Genomic DNA, 22,354 nt, shown 5'->3' on the forward strand with positions numbered 1-22,354 from the left:
GGCCGGACTAGGGCATATGTTTGAGGCCCGTGCAGGGTTCTGCTGAGCTTATTTGGTAGCAAACTCAATACTCATATACGCACGAGCGCACTTTGGATGTGACTGCGCACCGCCACTGGATCGCGTGAGTACCGAATGGCTTAAAAAGACGTGCAAATAAATAATAACATTTTCTGACGATGCAACAATGACCCAATTAGGCAAGTGACAATTCTGTCTACCGTCCCGAAATGCGAGTGAAAGTCTTGTATCGCAGCGTGCAGCAGCTCTTGTAGCGCAGACAAGATGTGCCGATGTGAAGCCGTTTGAAGAGAAAGTCAAAGAGAGAAGACGCGTACAGCTGAATCACTCACGCTGTTTTCAAATGACTGATTTGATCAGTCTGTGTGGACTGGACTCAGTCTGTAGGTTTGATTATTTACTCATCAAACCTACATGCTATAGGCTATTGAATAAATGTGTGAATAGCCATCATTTTAAAGTCAAAAGCTGCGGGAATGAGTAAAACTATGCGCAATCCCGCACCGAAATTCAGGACCTGATTAAACAATTCTATTATACAGAGTTTTGTGAAATAGATTTCAATGACTTTTCCAAAACTTTCTGGGTTTATTCATTTTTCCAAAACTTTTCCAGGCCTGGAAATTGGTGTTTTAATAAAATTCCATGACTTTTCCAGGTTTTTCATGACCGTACGAACCCTGTTAATAGCTTATGTTTCTTCCCCACCGCAGAAACCACCACAGGTTCATCAATGCAATCAAAATTATAAAAAAATTTTTTAGGGCTGCACGATAAATCTCATGCGATAGTCATGCGCATCTCGTCAGTAAAGCCGGTTCTGTGATTGGTAGTAAATCTCCATCACATGCTCTCAGATGGAGCGGCATTTACTACAGAGCCGTAGATCACTGACAAGCTACGCAATCACGTTCATAATTGAAGGCGATTCATCTGCTATTATGAACGTGATATTGCGTAGCTTGTCAGTTACTGTTTACAATGCGTGGAACGGTGTGCTGTGATTGGTTGAGCAGATGTATCGCATTCTGCAGAGAAGGGAGACTGGCGTTTGTCGCGGTTTGGAAAGATAGGGAGAAAACATGACAGAATAACACAACGGATATCGCATTTTGCGTAAAATTAAAAATCGACTTTTCAATACAGACCAGATACAATACTGATTTTGGCAGGAACTCTTTTTTTTTTTTTTTTTCAAATGCCATTTATCGCATTTTAGAACCAAACTCTTCAAATGTTTTTTGCCGCCTCTGGCTGTCGATAAACTCAGACAGGCTGTCATGTGCAAGTGTCACTGAACAGCGTCTATTAGGGCTTTTAGTCCAAATGTGTGCATTTTTGGAAAAATACTGATATCTTTCACATACTCACTTTACATTTCTTTAGACAGAATCATCATTTCTATTTATTTTCCACTGTGATCTGATGAACAGTAGTGGCTTCCAGTGCTACTTTAGTATGTTTTCTCTTCTGCAATCTCTGCATTTGAATCATCACAGCCCTATGTTCAACAGGTTTGTTTTTGTAAAATGTAACCGATTTGAATCAGTCTGAATGATGTATAAACTCTGAATCAACATCTGACACACTGAACAGCAAGTTATCTTTACTTCCAGTGATATCTGCCTCAAAGTTAAGCAAGTTTTGTACTTAAGGTTTACAAAACCTAAGTCAATTTCGATACTGACTGGCTATTTAAATAACATTATAGATATAAATTTGCCACAGAGTTTTTGCGATAAATTCCTATTGTTTTAATGTAAAAACAGCTTATTGCTTTACTCATAAAAAGTCTCATGGCCGATTCCATGAACTTCAACAAAATGTCAGAGCTCAGGTGAATTGCCCTGGAAGACAAACACTACAATGCATACTGTGCTTCATGTTGATGAGTTATGAGTTACAACAGTATCTCACCTGGCACCAGAGCGACTAACAACATCCACAATTTCTCCAGGAAAGAAGCGCTCTTTGACATAAGCGTACACATCATCGCATATCTCATGCAGACGTGAGCGGTGCGTTAGTGCTGTCAGGTGCAGAAGGGGGACGAGCAGCGCATTGGGAAACTTCTGAAGATTAAATCTGGCTTTCCTTTCGCTCTCCAGGGCCTCCTGGAAGGTCAGGCAGGGCTTCCCCGTCACGGCACAGCTCCATACAAGACTGTTACACAGAATGGTCCTCTCAAAGAATTCACTGGTAAAACAAAAACACAATGAGTCATGTTATTAACTATCCTGACACCTTTACGGTTTACACAGATATGAACATACTACTCACAACAGACTAATGAACCTTGTCAAAAAGCTTATGTTTTGGAGAAAACAAACGACAGAGTGGAGATTTTACCCAAAATACATCTATTTGTTTACAATCACATCTTTTTTTTTTTTCAATTTTAAGAACTCTAAGTTATTCATGATCAAACCTGCTATTAGTAATAACTTAGCAAATAGACTGTTTGTCAAAAGGAGACAGTATTTTAAGCTCTATTAACACACAATTACACACACACTTAATACCAGTTAGACTAGTTTTAGTTTTTATGCCCAAGTAGCTGGTAGTTATAACTTAAATTACTTCCCATATCAGTCTTATGCCCTGTAAGATTAATGTCAGGTCATAAGCCCCCCCACAATATATAAAGGGTCAAAATTATTTAATTTCTCCTACATTATGCATAATTTTATTATGAGTTTTATTCACTTGAAATGTGCACAACTGAACTCTTTAGGTTTTTATTTCTAAACAGTTAGAATTCATAACTTACTGACAGTTACTAATGAAAGCTCTTACAATTGGTATGCCATTCATATTCAAGTTTAACAAATATGCAGATGCCCAAAATAACAGTGAATATCAATTTATGACCATTTAGATTTTCAAATAAATACCATGTCATTAACATCATCCTAATCAATCAAAATAAGAATGGCAAAGCACATTAAGCTTTCACTGTTGTCGTTTAGTTACTGCGTAAAAAAGAAAGAAATTAAGAAAACAATTAAAAATAGGTTTTGTATATCATTTATTGGACAGCTGGTCTTAATGCAGTATCTGTCCATTTTTTTGCCTTAGGAATATCTCTTAGTAATTAGTAGTTGTAACTCAGTAAACAGACCTAATGATAGTTCATACTAAAATGATCATCTGCATCCTACTTCATACTTCAGCCCAACATGACCACTTACAAAAACTAATGACAACTTTTAAGAGCTGATGACAGATGAGCACCTAGACCAGTAAATAGTTGCAACTAAGTACTACATGGGCATCATAATCTTTCCCATTCCAGCCCCACATAACCAGTAAGTCAGTTTGCCAAGGCCTGATGAGGAGTGACATCAACATAATAATGAAAAGAGCAGTAAAACTGCTGCCTCGAACGGGCAAACACAATAGCAGCGACCACGTTTTAAGCTACAACATCCTGTGCGTGAAGGAGATCTGTCCCATCTCCGCTAACACCCCCCAAAAACACACGAACAGGGGCTTCCCGGGGACATCCCACCAGCGATATGGCACTATATAAGCTCTTATAACACACAGACAGACAGTTTTATGAATTATTAAACACAGTCTGCTCTCTGTATCGTGGTTTGGTTGGCGAAACTGAGCTAACTAACTAGCAGCCAACTCTGTTAGCAAAGGCCTCCAACCGACACCTGCCGGGTGTATGAAGGGAAACCTTAAGTCTTTATAAATACAAGGTTATTTCACACTAGGGGTGTTGGGTTATAAGTAAAGCTGGTTTAAGATATCAAACCAAGATATATGTAGGTTGGTCGATGTTTTAAGTATGAAAAATAAAACTTTTAAGCGGGCTGTCACTTCTGTTGTTAGTTTCTGGTGCTTCTGATGTTGACTGGCATCAAAGGGGAAGTTGAAAGGAACGAACAGAAATAAAATGAAAATCCCTTACTCATAGGTCCTGAAGATTTCATGTGTGATTTTACAGAGGAAGACTTCTTCATCGGGTCTGAGATCAGCGGGCGGTTTCTGCCTCACGAACGGCTTTTTGTGGAGAAGCGGCATCTTTCCTTTCTCTTTATCTTTCTCGGAGACTTTCAAAAACAACAAACACAAAAAGACAATTGAGAAAATGTCGAAATTAATACGGGTTCATTCAAAGTCAGACTGAGACTCTTCGACACCGGTTGAAGTAAAACCGTTAGGATTTCAAATGTTAAAAAAAAAATAACAACGATATTCTTCAGTCTTTGTTAATGACACGCGCTTCCCGGGTGACGTTCAAAATCCAGCCCACATGTATCGCCTTTTTATAAAGAATATAAAGCACACGCTTGGTTCATATATAATAAATGAGCCCGATACATAGAAGTGGAATGATGATATTTACCAAATCTATGATGTGAAAAAGATAATCGGCTCCGGAAGAGAAAGAAAACACAAGAGTATTAGGGTATGTCCCACTTCTCCGAGCGGGGATAAGTGTGTTGACGACAAGTTATGATGATCCGCTCTAGTTCACTTTTACCCACCGGGTAGCGCTGGGGGCGGAGCTTCCACGACAATTCTGTCATTCCATTGGGCGGTATGAGCGTCAATCACGCCTCCGTAGCCAATAGTGGGAGTCGAAACTGGAAATGGGTTTTAGTTTTTTTCCACAGAAGCTTCATGTATTTTGAATGACATTATTTGAGGTTAATATATATTTGAATAGGCGTTGATACGACTTGATGACAGCTATTTTGTGGTTGGAAAAGAAGTCAGATAAATGTAGCGCCATCACTACAACAAATTTCCCAGCCACAAAGCCTAGTTTCTCAGATGATTAGAAGCATTTTTGTGTCCAAATGTGCTCTTCAAAGTACAGTTAAGGAAACTAAAATATTATAATTTTTTCATAATAATTAAAATTGGAGTTTAGTGGCTTTACATCCATGTGTGTTATTTTTGAGCTATATGATCTATAGTGTACTCGTAAGTGTATAATATACAAACAAACAAAAATATACAATACAGTCATTACAGTTAGCAAAAGATTGTGCCATATTTTTTTAGAAATATATTTTAATAGCTATAATGGGTTTACAAACAAACTCCACTTCTCAGCTAAAGTCATCAGTCGGTGACTTGGTTGAGTTTGGCTGTAACACAAGGCAAAATAACATGAAGGATGACGTAAATTGTCTCCAGTGCACTACCTCTGCCTGTAAAAGAAGAAAAAAAACATGCAATGATCCCTCCCCTACTTCCTGTTTCAACAGAAAGAGTTGGAGACAGAAATGCATTTGAACAAATGACAAAACCAAAGAAGAGGTCACATACAGGAAAACTAATTTACATAATACAGTTACTAACAGTGCACCTTTCTTTCTGAAATGTTGACTAATAAATAGCCAAGCTCTGAAAAAAAGAATAGAAAAAATTGGTAATTTTAATTTAAACAATTTAAGACACAATAACTATTTATCATTTGTTTATTATAAAGAAAACCTTTATTTATGCATTTGTTCACATCTGTGCATGTTCCTGAGTGCAGGCACTTACTGCATTTGATCACTTGGTTCCATGAAGTATTCAAACACGTTGTTCATGATCAGAACATCTGTATTTTGCACTAAGGCAGACTGAGAGCGGATATCTGCATGAATCACCTATGCAGGGTACATTAAACATCTTTGTAATACTATCCAGACAAAACAATTACCATTGGACAAAGAAACGGTTTGGCTGATTACCTGAATTCTGTCACTGAAGCCATATTTCTCTACAGCCATTGACAAACTCTGAACTTATTTCAATCCCCACAAGCTGAGATGATGCACTGTACAGGTAGCCCTGAGGATAGAACAATGATCTATCTGAGGCAATAATATAGATGTATCTTCAGACCATGTTTTTAAAAATAAACAAAAGCTGGTGTAGTCTATTGGCTACAGATCTGGACTGGTAAGAAAAAGGTTGCAGGTTTATATCCAGCAGGGCAAGGAAGTTAAAGGAATAATTCACCCCAAAATACAAATTTGCTTCAAATTTACTTCTTTATCAGAACAGATTTGGATGTAAATGTAGTATTACATTACTTACTCACCAATGGCTCCTCTGCAGTGAATGGGTGCCGTCAGAATGAGAGTCCAAACAGCTGATAAAAACATCACAATTCCCAAGTAATCCAAACAATTCCAGTCTTTCAATGAACATCTTGTGAAGTGAAAAGCTGCATGTCTGAAAGAAACAAGCTCATTGTTAAGATGTTTTAACTTTAAGCTGTCAATTCTTGCCAAAAGCATAAGTCCATAATAATGCTTCCTCCCCAAAAAAAAAATCTAAAAAAAAAAATCTCCTGTTGTCCCCTCACATCAAAATCCACTGGCATATTAGTTTATAACTGTTTTGGACTGTTTTCGTTGGTAAATGTATGTAATGTAAATTCGCTTGTTTAATCAGTGCATAATTCTGCCCTGATTCAGATGAAATGATTTTTTCACTGGAGAAAGCGATATTATGGATAAAGGACTTGTATTTGAATTTGTTTATTACAAACATGCCGCTTTTCATGTCACAAGATGTTAACTGATGGACTGGAGTCGTGTGGATTACTTGTGGATTATTGTGATGTTTTTAATCAGCTGTTTGGACCCTCATGCTGACGGCACCCATTCACTGCAGAGGATCTGTTGGTGAGCAAGTGATATTACGCTAAATGTATCTGTATCTCTTCCCGTATCTGAAGAAATAAACTCATCTACATCTTGGATGGCCTGAGGGTGAGTACATTTTCAGCATATTTTCATTTTTTGTGAACTATTCCTTTAACCCCTATTTGCGGTTACAGATCGTTTCTGTAACCACAAATAGGGGTTACAGATGGTTACAGATTGTTTCTGTAACCTTCAGGTCATTCACAATCGATAATGAGTTTAGTTGCATTTAGGGTTAGGGTTAGGGGTTAAACAAACAATCACCAGCAATTTACCCCAAATAACACAGCTCCAAGTCTAGATCCCACATCCACCACCAGTTTTCCTGAGAGGCCTGGAAGAACGTTGTGGAATAGGAACTGGAGCTCCGGAATTGAGAATGAATGTGAAATGAACTCTGAAAAATTATAAATCGCAGATTATGATGTTGCTTTATTATAGCATGAATTTATGAAATACATAGCCCAGTATCCATGCAAACACTCACCCAGTGGTGCTGTTCTGTGCGATCCACAGTTGAGGCAGTAGTTGCGACTGATTTTTCCCTCCTCACACAATGAATCCACAGCTTCCTCATCATATAAGAATGCATCCACATGCACAGTGGGATGAGGTTTCTGTTGAGTCTAAACGTTAAAGTATCCTTTAGGATCTAACAACGCAGTTGTGAATGCCAGAGTAAAATACAAAAAAATATAATGCACAGACCTTCTGAATAGCCATAGTCTCCGAGGGAGCCATAGCCTCCAGTGGAAGGCAAACCCTTAGGTCTTCTGCAATACTTTGAAGAATAACACTTTGGTTATCCACCAGAAAATCATCCAGATCATCTGAAAATGTAGATAAAAAAATTGTAACTGATTTATGTCCATGACCAAGTCAAAGTGCTTAATATTGTCTAAAATTAGATACAAAGTAAACAGGAGAAAACACAAAACAAATGCTCACACCTTGCACACAATCTAACCTGACAAAACAATAACAAAAGTTACCGGATGTTTTCAACCATTCTAACAGCTTTGGAAGATGTCGTCTCTCAGTCTTGGACAACACCTGCAGAACTTCATTCTTTGCATCGTTCAAATTCATTGATCGCTTGATACTTATCTTACGTCAAACACTATCTAGATTGCAAACATACTACTGAGCAACACATGGGTCTACTGTACGCAGTAGTGGAAAGCCTGTTATAATTTAAGGTAGAACTGTACATTTTCTCACTCTGATTAACTATTCCAGATCGTAAAAACAAACATTTCTATGTGTAATTTCACTCGTATCACTTATATTGTAATGTCTCTTAAAGGTAAAAATGCAACCATTCTGTTTAAGTTAAAATCCGTTGTATATACTGCTGTGCCACCTTAAGAATTTGCTCCATGACCAACATCTCTGATGTAAAAAAATATTTAAAAAAAACAAACAGTGATGGGATCAAAGTATATTCTAATTTATATACACAGACAGATATGGATTTACTTAAGTTAAATGAACAGTGAGTAAAAACGAATCTAAACTAAATATGATATTTTTTAATAACAAAAAGCCAACTCTTATTTTACACGGAAGTAAAGTTACGTCACGGGAAGTTGGGGTTAGATGACGGTGTAGTCGCTGTTGTACTTGCCGAGAAACAGCTGCTGCGAGTTTAGGTGAGTAATATTTAATCGAAGCGTATCTCTTTATATTAATAATTTGGGTACTGAACATCTTAATTTGACGTTGATTTGACTTAAACATGATTTAAAATCTGTCTTTTATTACATCGTCTACGTTAATGCGGTTTACAACGGCTGTTTGGCCTTATTTCAGCATAGAGCTGTAACGGAGTCAGTCTTAGAAAACATACAAATATATATTATAAATCTGTGATTATTTTATTATAGTTTAAATTACTCATGGGTGTTCCGATATTTATGTTTTGATATGGTAACGACCCATGTCTTAAAATGATCCCGATTCATCCAGACTGTGCAGGACATGGCTGTTAATAACAGAACAGCTCATCCACGATAACATTTTTTTGATTTGTGTTTGTTTATTAAGGTTGAAAACATAATTGCCCTGGTTCCACTGAAGTCTCGAGGTTCAGAGTGAGCAGTGACAGGAGGATTGTTTTGGGGGGAAACCCCACCACATTGGAAAGCCTCATTCATCTAAGTAAGTCTGTCTGCATTACATCAATCACACTTTTAATGTTATGAATTTACTTCTCAGGCTGTACATTGGTTTAAAAGTTATCTGACTAATAGGAGACAATGTGTGTTTTATAAAGTTATTCAGAAGGGAAAGTTGCAATGTGGTGTGCCTCAAGGAAGTTGTTTAGGACTATTGTTATTTTCTATTTTTGCCAATGATGTTCCTCTGGTTTTAAAGTGTGCAAGGACGGTTATGTACGCAGATGATACAACATTATATCTACCAGCAACATCAATTGAAATATTGTCTGTTGATTTGGATGAGGAATTACAATTAGTGTTAAAGTGGGTATGTAATAATAAGATGGTTCTAAATTTGTCAAAAACCAAAAGCATTGTGTTTGGATAAAATTCTCAACTTAAACTCAAAACGCATTTAAATTTGTCTGTAAGAGTGTCCCCATTGAACAGGTAGAGGAAATCGGACTTCTTGGAGAGTTATGCTTGACAGTAGGCTGAAGTAGTCATAAAATATGGTAATAGTTATGGGAAGAGGTCTATCAGTTATTAAGAGGTTTGCAAAATTTTTACCACAGTATTGCGTCTCTCAAATTGTGCAAACAATGGTTCTTACTTATTTAGACTACTGTCCAGTGGTGTGGTCTACTCGAGTACATCAAGTAAAGACTTGGTTACAGTTAGTCCAGAATAGAGCTGCACGACTTTCCCTGAACTGTAATAGAAGGGTTAATATTATGAGAATGCACAAAATTTTAGGTTGACCACTCGTGAAGGATAGGACAACTGTTTCTTTGCTTTGTTTTATAATAAATATTTCAGTTTCTAGAGTTCCTAATGTCCTGTACTGTCAACTTTTGTATAGTAGTTCTATAATTTTAACACCAGGCATGCATCAAAAGGATCTTTTTTTATTTCATGTTTCAAAACCTAATGCAAAGCAATGGACTGTAATGTATAGAGGAATGAAAATATGGAATGATTTGCCATCGGACATTACTTGTTTTTTATTTAAAGTAAAATGAGGTTTAAAAAAATCTTTAAAGGAATATGGCACAGTATACAGTAAATTGTTGATTCTGATGTTTTTAATGAATAAAAGCTATATACATTTTTATAAAATCTCTCTCTCTCTCTCTCTCTCTCTTTTAATCTTGGCTACCTGAAGTAACCATAATCTCCTGTTGCAGGTTGGCAGCTCTTAAACCGCAAAAATGGTTTTAGCTGATCTGGGGAGGAAGATAACCTCAGCTTTGAGGTCTCTCAGCAATGCCACCATCATCAATGAGGAGGTACAGTGAATATGATACAATCTTAAAATGAGGCTTGTTAAGCATTGTGGCCCATCATAAAATGTTAACTTATTTACCATCTTTCTTAGGTATTAAATGCTATGCTAAAGGAGGTCTGTGCTGCCCTGCTCGAGGCTGATGTGAATATCAAGTTGGTAAAGCAGCTTAGAGAAAATGTCAAGTAAGTAACGAGGGTTTTTCTTTTTGCCGTTTTATATAGTAAATTACCAATTATAGAATATCTGTTTGCTCTATAACCACTTTGTAATCTCAGGGCAGCCATTGATCTGGAGGAAATGGCTTCTGGCTTAAACAAGAGAAGAATGATCCAGCATGCTGTTTTCAAGGAACTTGTCAAGGTAAATGATGGTTTGCTGTTTTGTCTGATAAATATTGGTTTTCACATTGTTCCTCAGGGAGTCCTCTACTTGTTTACACCCTGTAGCTCAGGAGATACTCGATTTCATCATGAAGTAGAAAAACTACCTTAAACCAAATGGAATTGACTACCTGATGATAGAAATGTATTCTAGAAGATAAATAGTGTTTTTTATTGCAGCTGGTGGATCCTGGAGTGAAAGCCTGGACTCCCACGAAGGGAAAGAACAATGTTATTATGTTTGTGGGTCTGCAGGGCAGTGGGAAAACCACAACATGTTCTAAGGTGAGCAGTTCTTGGGTGTTTGCACTGAGATTTTAGATTATAGACCGTTTTTTTAAATGGCTAATCATAAAGGCAAGAAAGTATGGAGGAAAAAAAACAAAGTTGAAATGAGAAAATTGTCAATCTCTCTTCTATATGCTGTCCTATATACATTATATTCATTTTATAATAGTAACATTGCATGTATTTTTTCACTCACGATTAGTCATATCTCATTGCTGCTACACTTTGTGTATTTATTACTTGCATCAATTCTGTTTTTACTCTGTACCTAGTTACTATTGTCTGTATTTATTGTCCATATTTACTGTTGTCTTTTAGTCCTTTTAGTGATGTGCTAGATAAAGTTGACTTCTTTTCTTTTTATTAGTTGGCATACTACTACCAAAGAAAAGGATGGAAGACGTGTTTGATTTGCGCCGACACATTCAGAGCAGGTATCATCGCAGAAAAGTAATACTATTACTAATGCTTCTGGAAAAAAATTAATTTGTTTTGTTTGTTTTTAAAGGTGCCTTTGACCAACTCAAACAAAATGCCACAAAAGCCAGAATACCCTTTTATGGAAGGTAATATAAATTTTTATTTTTTTATTTACATACCACACTTGTTACTATTGTATTTCATCTGCTCGCCAAACCTAATCATCGATTCATGTTTGTGTGAATTAACAGTTACACAGAAATGGATCCAGTGATCATAGCTTCAGAGGGTGTGGAAAAATTCAAGACCGAAAACTTTGAAATAATCATTGTGGACACTAGTGGTAGACATAAGCAGGAAGACTCACTTTTTGAAGAAATGCTTCAGGTGTCAAATGCTGTGGTAAGTGTGAGACTTCTGAAACGTCTGTTATTATAAAATATCAAGAAGCAATAAAGAAAATAAGATGTAGTTGCTTCATGGTCGTTATTGTCTGTCCCGCAGCAACCTGACAACATAGTCTACGTGATGGATGCCTCCATTGGTCAGGCTTGTGAGGCTCAGGCTAAGGCCTTCAAAGACAAGGTAGATGTGGCTTCTGTTATTGTCACCAAACTGGACGGCCATGCCAAGGGTGGTGGCGCACTCAGTGCGTGAGTACACGCTTTATGCATTTTACTTTCAGCACTTGAGTAAATAAATGCAGAAGCTGACATAATTTATGTTTACAGTGTGGCGGCCACAAAGAGTCCTATCATTTTTATCGGCACAGGCGAGCACATTGATGACTTGGAGCCTTTCAAGACTCAACCCTTCATAAGCAAACTGCTCGGTAAGGTTTAAATATACTGCTGAGCTGCTGTTTAATTAAAGGAACAGTTCACCAAAGAATGAAACTTTGCTTAAAATGTTCTTATCCTCAGGCCATCCAAGATGTAGATTAGTTTGTTTTCTGTAGAAATTTAGCATTACATCACTTTCTAAACAGTGGATCCTCTGCAGTGAATGGGTGCCGTCAGAATGAGAGTCCAAACAGCTGATAAAAACATCACAATAATCCACACCACTCCAGTCCATCAGTTAACATCTTGTGACGCGAAAAGATGCATGTTTGTAAGAAATAAAGCCATAAAGGCATTTTAACTTTAAACCACAAGTCATTAATTTATGGATTTTTATCAGCTGTTTGGACTTTCATTCTGACGGCACCCATTCACTGCAGAGGATCCATTTGTGAGCAAGTGACGTAATGATACATTTCTCCAAATGTTCCAATTAAGAAACAAACTCAACATCTTGCACAGCCTAAGGGTGAATACATTTTCATGATTGTTCATTGGATGTTGGAACTGTGTTATTTGTTCTTTTTTTCCTTTTCTTTCCCTCTCTCTCTAGGTATGGGAGATATTGAGCTGTTCCAATTAAGAAACAAACTCAACATCTTGCACAGCCTAAGGGTGAATACATTTTCATGATTGTTCATTGGATGTTGGAACTGTGTTATTTATGTTCTTTTTTTCCTTTTCTTTCCCTCTCTCTCTAGGTATGGGAGATATTGAGGGACTTATTGACAAAGTGAATGAACTAAAGCTTGATGACAACGAGGAGCTAATTGACAAGCTCAAACATGGTAACTAGAACCTTATTTTTACAAGAATGTATATTTTTGTGTATTCAGTGTTTTTACACTACATTAAGATATTTCCCAGTGCCTTTTCACCAACAAATGTGACATTTCTCTCTCTTATTAGGTCAGTTTACACTCAGGGACATGTATGAACAGTTTCAGAACATCATGAAGATGGGACCGTTTGGTCAGATCATGGTAACGCCAACCTTTACAGAAAGGATATCTAATTATGATTATCCACTGACTAGATCTTTTCTTACCATTTATGTTTTTCTTTGTATGTGTTCAGGGAATGATCCCAGGCTTTGGAACAGATTTCATGAGCAAAGGAAATGAGCAGGAGTCTATGGCCAGACTAAAGAAACTCATGACAATAATGGATAGTATGAATGACCAGGGTATGTGCTTTTTTTTCCTCCTTTTAGCACTGTCTAAAAGTGGAATAATACACTGACTTCTCTAAATTGGACAATTTTAGGTATAGTTCTGAACTATACCGGTTTAGTTTAACACACTGTGGTTTTTCATCTCAGAACTTGACAACAAAGATGGTGCCAAGCTCTTCACTAAACAGCCTAACCGCATCCAGCGAGTGGCTCGGGGATCTGGAGTGGCTACCAGGGATGTACAAGAGTTACTCACACAGTACACAAAGTTCGCACAGATGGTCAAAAAGATGGGAGGCATTAAAGGCTTATTTAAAGGTTGAGTGATCTGAGCTTGACGCATTCAAATTGTGTTCATTTCCTGATACATTTCAAATCAGTGACTCATGGTATCATTGTTTTAAAGGAGGGGACATGTCCAAGAACGTCAACCCATCACAGATGGCGAAACTGAACCAGCAGATGGCTAAAATGATGGATCCCAGAGTGCTTCACCACATGGGTATGAGCTCCCTTTTCACCCTAACATGCTTTAAGTTTTACTAGACCATGGGCAGCAGTATTGGATTTATCTTCACTAAACATGGGGCAGTTATTGCATGCAAGAACCTATTTGAAATTACCAAAATTGCATTTTTAAATGTCACGTTTCACAGTGAAATATGTGAGGATCTTTGAATATAGATGATGGTTGTAAAAGCCTTAAAGACATTTATCTTTGTTTTTTAAAGGTGGCATGGCTGGACTGCAGTCTATGATGAGGCAGTTTCAGCAGGGAGCTGCTGGCAACATGAAAGGCATGATGGGATTTAACAACATGTGAACCTCTGATCCTGTAAACAGAGGATGCAAAAGAATCGGATGGTTTTAGCAAACAAAACCTGGGCGGATGAAGATGGTTTTGTCTTGCCACAAGTAATTTAATTCTTTTAAACGGTGTAAAACAATAAACAGGCTCATTTACATGTAATCGATAATGGGGACTGTTAGAAGAAATTTTGCTTCCTGAGATCAAGTCCAGAGATATTTAAAATGTCTTGTGATGTCAAGAGAGTAGTTGATTTGGCAAATATACACATGTATATTTGCCACAGTGTATATTCTGAGTGCTTAACAATATTGTCAGACTTACTGACAACTGACCACTATCACTATCTCTAAACCGGATTAAGGGTACAGGTGTAAAGGTTATATGATTTTACACAGTAATTGTATGGCCATCTTCATAGCATAAGATATTCATAAGTAGAAATCATGGTTTATTGTATAATTAAATATAATTTCTTGACTTGCCATAGAAAAGCTTTGACTTTGTATCAGAGATGAACACAGTAGTTGCAAAATAGTATGTGACAATATTTTGTCAATGTTATAATAAAATTTATATGGCAACATTTTAACAGCAATTGTCTTGTATTTGTGCTCTTTTTACACAAATTGACCATAGTACTTGTAATGTTTATGTACATATGTAATCTATACTTTGCAAAGCAACAGCTTGACAAATTTGCACAGAGATTAGTTAGTAATCTTAGTTGTATCCCTGATCATATGATTGTAAATACATTAAAAAAATCTGTTCTTTTAAGTTGTAAATGATTACCTTTCAGCTTAGCAACCAATGAGTGAAAACACAATTGTTCACATTAAGTTTTATATCATGTATAATGCTAAAACGAAGGAAAGATAATGTGCATAATAATAATAGAACTTAAATATGATTGTTTGTAAAAAAAAAAAAAAAAAAAAAGTCCTTTATTGCTGTACTTAAGTTGTGTTAATTCCATTTACAATTGAACACATTTATTGATCCATTTAATTTCACTGGATAAGTTTTTTTTCTAATATAATGTGTATATAAACATTTTCATTAACACTTAAAAAAAAGTCCAAAAAACAATGCGCATAGAATGAGTGTTAAAATCATGCATACCTCACTGCATGATTAATGCATTTCTTACATTTTTTTTAAAGGGGTCGTATTATGCTCTTTTACAAAGTCTTGATTTTGTTTTGGGGGTGTACTAGAACAGGCTCTCATACTAGGTTGAACATGTTATTTTTCACATATTTTACATTATTACAACACCTCTCTCCCCAGTCTGGCATGAACGGCTCGAATAGTTCCTGTATCAAATGAAGGCCAGCCTTCTGAAATATGAAATGTGCTGTGATTGGTTAGCTGGGCCAGTGTGTGCTGTGATTGGTTAAATGGGCCAGTGTGTGTTGTGATTGGCAGCACCCGGTGCCTGGTCGGGAAATGTCATGCCCGTTACCATAGCCGCCTGCGAGTGCGAGCTTCAGTGTAAATATTGCGTCAATATCAAATCAATTTGAGCGCGATTTAAACCTGGATGATTGTAACCAATCTAAGCTCGTCTGCCTTGGGAAAGCTAGCGTTTCTCCAACATAGTGATAACACTCGTTGCCTTCTCTAGTGCAGCTCAACCAGGTCTCGTCCCATTCGTCGGTATTTGTGATGTCACAAATCCTGGAAAATATGCGTTGTAGTCCAAACGAGTCGTTCGTTGTAGTTTTTAAAAAGTGATTTCTGTTAAATAAAATAACTCCTTTTGAAGTGGACTTTAAGCTTTGTAACTGCAGATCTTTTTTATGCTCAAACAGCAACATTACAGACTAACTAAAGTTGAAAAAGTGAAAAAGCATAATAGCACCCCTTTAAAAGTATACGTTAATAATATTAGTGGAAATTAACTTATTTCCCCCTATTATAAGTAATATATACTTTTTAATATAAAAAAAAAAAGCTAAAGTGCTCAAAAAGAAAGTGTATAATTCAACTCTTCAAATGAATTATAAAATGAACCTCGGGCTCTTGACGTTTTTTATTTATTTATTTTTTTTTTTTTTTTTAATTTATTAGACATTAAAGACATAACATGCAACATTTACAACTTTAACAATACATCCAAAAAGATAACACAATTAAAGGAATGGGTTTACATTACACAGAAAAAAGAAGAAAAAAACCTCGGGCTCTTGACGTTTTTTATTTATTTTTTTTTTTTTTTAATTTATTAGACATTAAAGACATAACATGCAACATTTACAACTTTAACAATACATCCAAAAAGATAACACAATTAAAGGAATGGGTTTACATTACACAGAAAAAAGAAGAAAAAAACCTCGGGCTCTTGACGTGGCACCGACTCCATGTTGAGCTGCTACGTCATCAGCTCGCGAGCTCGCTCGAGCAGTGAGCGCGCTGTCAGTGAGTCTCTGAGGAGACACTAAATCAAGGTTTCAGGTACGTCTAAACCCTTACTATTTGCAAATAGATGATCGTATATATTACGCTAATGATCCGATTATTAATGATGATTGATGTGAAGCGTTAGATGGACTGCAGTGCGAGAAATCGCGGGTTTAAAGGGCATTTAGCTTGAAGTCAGGGTTGACTGGAAGCATCACGTCTAACTGTTACATCAACAAGCAGGTCACCGCAGCGGCTGTTAACTGAAACGTGTGATCGGATCAGATCGTTATAAAGTAGTTGTGCTCTGAAGTTGTTTCACGTTGATGTAAGCTTATTTATATTTCTTATGCTATCGAACTAGCTTTCTGTGGCTAATTTGGGAGGGTGGGCTGACGCCCCCAGTGGATCCATGTAACGTTAGTTCAAGTAAACTGAAAAACTAAACTTATAAATTGCATAATTAACTGCGGTTATGCAGCCTTATTTATGTTTTTCGTTGCCATAAATACATGAATTACCCTAATATTTGTTATGAGCTTATAATTTTGGAATAGTCACTTATTTGAAAATTGGGCAGACTGCTGCATTGCGTACTTATTTTGTATCTTAATATTTCCCCAAATGTGTTTGTAATTGTCAACACATTTGTATTGTTTTTAATATGTCTCCTACTTCATTGGTTTGTGTTCTTCTTATCTGCACATGTGGCATTTTTGCTGCTCATCTGAAGCCATGGAATTTTCAAACTGGGGTCCGGGTCCATGAGAAAGTTGAGAAAATGCATTGAATAACATTGATGATAATATTAATAACAATAATAAACAACTAAATAAATACATGTTATATTTACAAATTGGCGTAATAGAATGATCCACTCTGCGGATAAACCACTTTAAAGTCAGTATGAAAGCATTTTTGACATGTCAAATAATAAAATAAAAGTAGACATAATAAAAATAGGCAAACATACTAATAAATAAGGAAGCAAAGGAAAATAATACCAATAATGATATATTTTATATGTTTAAATATATTTTTAGTATACTGTAATGCTGTCTTTCTAAAAGAAAATGTTTAGCTGTCTTTAAATTTTAGGAAAGTGGTCTGTGGTTTGAACACCCCTGGTATATGATCCAAAACCTAGTGAGCTGCCTACCTAGACAGCATTTTTAGGCATCATAGTCAGGCATACAAATATAGGCTGATACTCAAAACTAAGTGAGCTACCTACCTAGAGGGCTTTGGCATCATAGATGCTTTCTGAACTTGAATCTCTTATCTCATTAATGATGTGTGATGTGACATTATAGTTTGCCCTGTGTCCAAAGGGTAACGATGAATCAGACTGTAATATACACACAGATCAGATTGCATGTCGTATTTGAATACATCACCGCATACATTTCTCTCTCTTATCCATAAACCCTGTTTAACTGGTAGATTGCAGAGGGTGCTATGGCGACCTTCCAGGAGTTCATCCAGCAGAACGAGGACCGCGATGGCGTCCGTTTCAGTTGGAACGTTTGGCCGTCCAGTCGTCTGGAAGCCACGCGTATGGTGGTTCCTGTGGCCTCCCTGTTCACCCCGCTGAAGGAACGGCCCGATCTCCCCCCGATTCAGTACGAGCCGGTGCTGTGCAGCCGGGCCACGTGCCGAGCTGTGCTCAATCCTCTGTGGTAAGTCTGTTAAGTCAGAGCAGACAGCATAATGAGTTCACAGATGGAGGATCTACTTCTTATCCATTGCAGTAATTTCCAAATAAACACATTTATTATGAAAGCTGGATACATTATTTGCGATGCCCTAATATTATTATGCTTCTGTTTTTTTTCTTTTTTTCCTTGTTTACACAATCAGTCAAGTGGATTACAGAGCAAAACTCTGGGCTTGCAACTTCTGTTATCAGAGAAATCAGGTAAAGCCATTTCAGTTTTGAAAAGTGTAGAGCTGCAATTAACAATTATTGAATTAATCTGTAGATTATCTCCTCAATTAAACGGATGTAAAATCCAAATATGGTTACTTAAAAAAAAAAATCATAATTTTAATTAAAAGATTCATTCTGATCAATTATTTGCAGAACTGTTATTCCACTTCCTCAAAACAATCATTATTCAAATAAATATACTAAATGTATTTATGTAGGCTCGAAATTAAACATTATATGCAAAAAAGGGGTTACATTTGAACAGATTGTTTACCATTTTAAATTAATAAATTAAAAATGATAAAGAAAAACAAAAGCGCATCCTAAATGTTGACTTGTACAAGGTAGGAGGAACACACATTCACTCATGTGAACATATTATATTTATACTCCATTACAGTAGTCCCTTTACTGTTTCTGCTCATGAAAAATACTATTTCATCTAAAATTTTAAACTTACATTTAATGTCTAACAAGAAGTATTTTTAGTAAAATGTATATTTTAGAATTATGGCGCTCTGTCTGTTTGATGCGCATGTGTGTCGATGCTCATTCACTGAAGTGTGTGAAGTTTAACGGATACTCGCTTGCTGTCAGGATGAGCCTTTATGCAAAAATGGAAATAATTGCATGACAGATAAGGATAAAACTGTGAGGGAAAACACATTTCAAACGCAACAGCACACACATCTACCAGAGAGCCTGACCGGGCAAGCAAATTTAAAATATAGGCTTTTGTTTGAAATACTTAATATGATGCATTCTTATGTTCGTGACAAGTTGGGTCATGCACTTTTTCCGCAAGCAGCTCACTTTGCTTCCTCCTTGGTTTTCCAGATTTTGTACATAGAAATTCATTATTAACTCGCACTATAAAGTGTTGTTTGTAAAGTAACTCCTGAAAAGTGATATTTGAAAAGTGGTGTTTTATATGCAGAGTGCACAGATGCTATTAATCGATAATCATATTAGTTTTTGATTATTTTTATTATTGATTTTATCAGTTAATGGTTGCAGCTCAAGAAAAGTTCATTGCATTTTTAAAGTGTCAATTAATTAATGGCAAAAACAATATCCATGTCCTGTCATAGTTCCCACCAACGTACGCTGGAATATCTGAGGTCAACCAGCCTGCTGAGCTTCTTCCACAGTTCTCCACTATTGAATATGTTGTCCAGGTAAAGCTTTAATTATCCACCTTTCATGGCCATATAAGTACTGAACACTAAAACTGGATACATAAGAAATAGTTACTGATCTATCAGAAGGATTGAGATGACGATCACAAGTTTCATTCGTTGATTCTGTTTCTTTTCTATAGCGTGGTCCGCAGATGCCCCTGAACTTCCTGTATGTGGTGGACACATGCATGGAAGATGATGATCTGCAGGCGCTGAAAGAGTCGCTTCAGATGTCCCTAAGCCTGCTGCCTCCCACTGCTCTGGTGGGCCTCATTACGTTTGGACGCATGGTCCAGGTTCATGAGCTGGGCTGTGAAGGCATCTCTAAGAGCTACGTCTTCAGGGGCACCAAAGACCTCAGTGCTAAACAGCTTCAGGTAGTTCAAGATAATTTAAGATACAGCTGTTTGACTAAACTAGTCGGCACAAATGTCTCTTAATATACAATATTTTAATTTGATAAATCTTGTGTACAGGAGATGCTTGGGTTATCTAAACCCGCTGCAGCACAGGCAGGCCGAGGGCCACAACAGCCTCCGGTTCCTCCTTCAAACAGGTGAGCTAAATATGTTTTTATAGCTGCTTTGCAAATGTAAATCTTCAGACTGTATAAACGAATAATTTGCATAATCAAATTCTGATATTTTAATCTATCTCTGAAGTTGTCAAGTCAGTTTTATTTATATATTGCTTTATACATTATAGATTGTGTCAAAGCAGCTTCAGATTGATAAACAGTGATAACAGAATCAATGCAAACTTTATGAAATATGAGACAAATTCAAATTCTGCTGTAAACCAGCTCTAGTGTCCTTGTTCAGCTCAAGTAATTTCAGTTTAATAACTATGTAAAATTCATCAATTATATAACGAATTCAGCTATAAGCAGCTCTGAAGAAGACAATAGTGTCATTATTCAGCTCAAGTTCAATGTTGATTCAATTCAGTCTAATAACAGTGGTGAAGTTGCAGAATCCATCCATTAATGAACCAAATTTAATTGTTATAAAGAATTTCTACAGAAGACAATAGTGTTGTCATCCAGAACAATTCATTTCCAGTTTTGTTCTCTGAAGTGTATTTTAAACCCTGATTAAGCAAGCCAAAGGCATCACAGACAAGGAACCAAAACTCCATCAGGTGGCAGTAGTGGAGAAAAAATCTTGGGAAACCAGCCTCAGTGTGGGGACCAGTTAAACAAACCTATGTGAATGAAGACAGTGTGATTTACGGTGGTCACTGATTATATGTGTGCTCAGGTTTCTGCAGCCAGTACAGAAGATAGATATGAATCTGACAGATTTGCTGGGAGAGCTGCAGAGAGACCCCTGGCCTGTGACTCAAGGAAAACGACCACTGAGATCACTCGGAGTGGCTCTTTCCATTGCTGTTGGTCTGTTAGAGGTGACTGTCATGATTTATGTTATTATCTTCAATCGTGGTCTGCTGTCATGGCAGCTTTTCTACCAGCTGCAGTTACTAAATTATACCAGTTTGGACATGTCTTTTTGTTCTTTATTATTACTATTTTTCATACTTTGTTTAGACTAACAATAAGGGCATTAAATCAATGAAGTAACACAAATAGAAATATGGGAATTATGTTGTGATCAAAACGTATAGTTTCTTCAAAGTAGTTTTGCACATTCTGGATGTGCTCAAAAACTCAACATAATGAAGTTTATCCTGGGATGCTTTTTAAACCGCATTGAAAAAGTTTCCAATGTATACTGGATACCCATTGACTGCTTTTCATTCACTATTCTGCTCAAAATGCATATTTTGTAATGAAAAATGTCGTTTTTTTTTTTTTTTTTTTTACTTTGTATGCAGGCGTACTAATTTTAAGCATTTAAGCAGAAGCCTTAAGCATGGCTCAAAAGGTTTTTGAGATCATAAAATGCATAAATTCATTAAGGGGTGTCCAAAGCTTTGTGCTTATTAATTGTTTCCCTCCCTCTTGTAGTGCACTTTCCCTAACACTGGCGCTCGCATTATGGCATTCATCGGTGGGCCCGCCACTCAGGGTCCGGGTATGGTGGTAGGAGATGAACTGAAAACGCCTATTAGATCCTGGCACGACATCGAGAAAGACAATGCCAAGTTCATGAAGAAAGCCACTAAAGTGAGTCTTCCCATATTTGTTCAGAGTTTCCGCGGGTCTTAAAAAATCTTAAATTTAGTTGTATTAAAAAATTGTACAAGAAAGTCTTGTGATTATGATTTCAAGAGGTCTTAAATTTGGGGACGGAATGACCAGAATTGCGATATGGCTGTATGTGACAATTAAACTTAAAAAGGCTATGATTTCATTAAATAAACATGAGCGCTGCACGTTCAAAGTCCAGTGCTGCGTTGCTTTGTGTACAGCTGGTACTGGGGAAACAGTTATATTTCTACCAAACACTCCACCTGCTGTCAGAATGAATGAGCATTTTCAATAAAACTGATGAGTTCAGGCAAATGCAAAAATCGACCCATGTTTTTACCCTGCAAACACGCAGAGCTTTAAATGTGAACTGGTGGATCGGTAAGAAGACAATGCATTATAAAAATCTAAACCGAATAGGGGTGTGCGATATGTATGGTCTGCGATAATATCGTAATTGTTGTTTTAACGATGTGCAATTTGATATTATCGAGTATATCCCGAAAAGCAAACAAAACACCTACAGATTGCGTGCATGCATTGCATGGTGAAGTCTAGCAAGTTAGACTAGTGCACGTGCGCATTTATAGTGTGTTCTTTCACTGCATGAATCAGTCTATTAAAATGCATTTAGAAT

At 36.7% G+C, this 22,354-nt stretch overlaps 3 protein-coding genes across 4 annotated transcripts in view; 2 read left to right on the forward strand and 1 right to left on the reverse strand.

Annotated features, from left to right (window-relative positions):
* The window catches only part of baz1a (bromodomain adjacent to zinc finger domain, 1A), a 29,179-nt gene extending 24,668 nt beyond the window's left edge, over window positions 1-4,511 (reverse strand). Inside the window, exons 1-3 of the mRNA XM_016274013.1 lie at window positions 4,382-4,511; window positions 3,944-4,085; window positions 1,939-2,217 (exon numbers count right to left, since the gene is read on the reverse strand). Of these exons, the coding sequence (XP_016129499.1) occupies window positions 1,939-2,217; window positions 3,944-4,056 (392 nt within the window). The 5' untranslated portion in view covers window positions 4,057-4,085; window positions 4,382-4,511. The remainder of the gene's footprint in view (window positions 1-1,938; window positions 2,218-3,943; window positions 4,086-4,381) is intronic.
* Window positions 4,512-8,261: 3,750 nt separating this feature from the next.
* On the forward strand, window positions 8,262-14,639 carry srp54 (signal recognition particle 54). 2 transcript variants are annotated; one of them, XM_016274014.1, is made up of 17 exons: window positions 8,262-8,341; window positions 8,736-8,853; window positions 10,036-10,137; window positions 10,227-10,318; window positions 10,412-10,496; window positions 10,697-10,801; window positions 11,172-11,238; window positions 11,313-11,370; window positions 11,476-11,626; window positions 11,729-11,877; window positions 11,956-12,056; window positions 12,768-12,854; window positions 12,976-13,049; window positions 13,144-13,252; window positions 13,388-13,558; window positions 13,647-13,742; window positions 13,972-14,639. In XM_016274014.1, exons 3-17 carry the CDS (start codon window positions 10,060-10,062, stop codon window positions 14,061-14,063), a joined length of 1,515 nt encoding a protein of 504 aa, XP_016129500.1. In that variant the 5' UTR covers window positions 8,262-8,341; window positions 8,736-8,853; window positions 10,036-10,059; the 3' UTR covers window positions 14,064-14,639. The 2 variants fall into 2 exon arrangements, with proteins under 2 accessions (XP_016129500.1, XP_016129502.1); XM_016274016.1 differs by having other exon boundaries at window positions 8,736-8,849.
* A 1,784-nt stretch (window positions 14,640-16,423) lies between these two features.
* Window positions 16,424-22,354, forward strand: part of LOC107586586 (protein transport protein Sec23A-like) — a 24,250-nt gene continuing 18,319 nt past the window's right edge. Inside the window, exons 1-8 of the mRNA XM_016274017.1 lie at window positions 16,424-16,511; window positions 17,901-18,136; window positions 18,318-18,375; window positions 19,479-19,565; window positions 19,709-19,945; window positions 20,045-20,124; window positions 20,828-20,972; window positions 21,535-21,693. Of these exons, the coding sequence (XP_016129503.1) occupies window positions 17,916-18,136; window positions 18,318-18,375; window positions 19,479-19,565; window positions 19,709-19,945; window positions 20,045-20,124; window positions 20,828-20,972; window positions 21,535-21,693 (987 nt within the window). The 5' untranslated portion in view covers window positions 16,424-16,511; window positions 17,901-17,915. The remainder of the gene's footprint in view (window positions 16,512-17,900; window positions 18,137-18,317; window positions 18,376-19,478; window positions 19,566-19,708; window positions 19,946-20,044; window positions 20,125-20,827; window positions 20,973-21,534; window positions 21,694-22,354) is intronic.

The sequence above is a fragment of the Sinocyclocheilus grahami genome, unplaced genomic scaffold (genome assembly GCF_001515645.1).
Source record: "Sinocyclocheilus grahami isolate Dianchi unplaced genomic scaffold, SAMN03320097.WGS_v1.1 scaffold84.1, whole genome shotgun sequence".
In the NCBI taxonomy this organism is placed as follows: Eukaryota; Metazoa; Chordata; class Actinopteri; order Cypriniformes; family Cyprinidae; genus Sinocyclocheilus; species Sinocyclocheilus grahami.

Coding starts and splice junctions, on each gene's coding strand:
- srp54 (XM_016274014.1), top strand. CDS start 10,060: ATGGTTTTAGCTGATCTGGGGAGGAAGATAACCTCAGCTTTGAGGTCT. Junction 10,138..10,226: donor CCACCATCATCAATGAGGAG/GTACAGTGAATA, acceptor CATCTTTCTTAG/GTATTAAATGCTATGCTAAA. Junction 12,855..12,975: donor AATTGACAAGCTCAAACATG/GTAACTAGAACC, acceptor CTCTCTTATTAG/GTCAGTTTACACTCAGGGAC.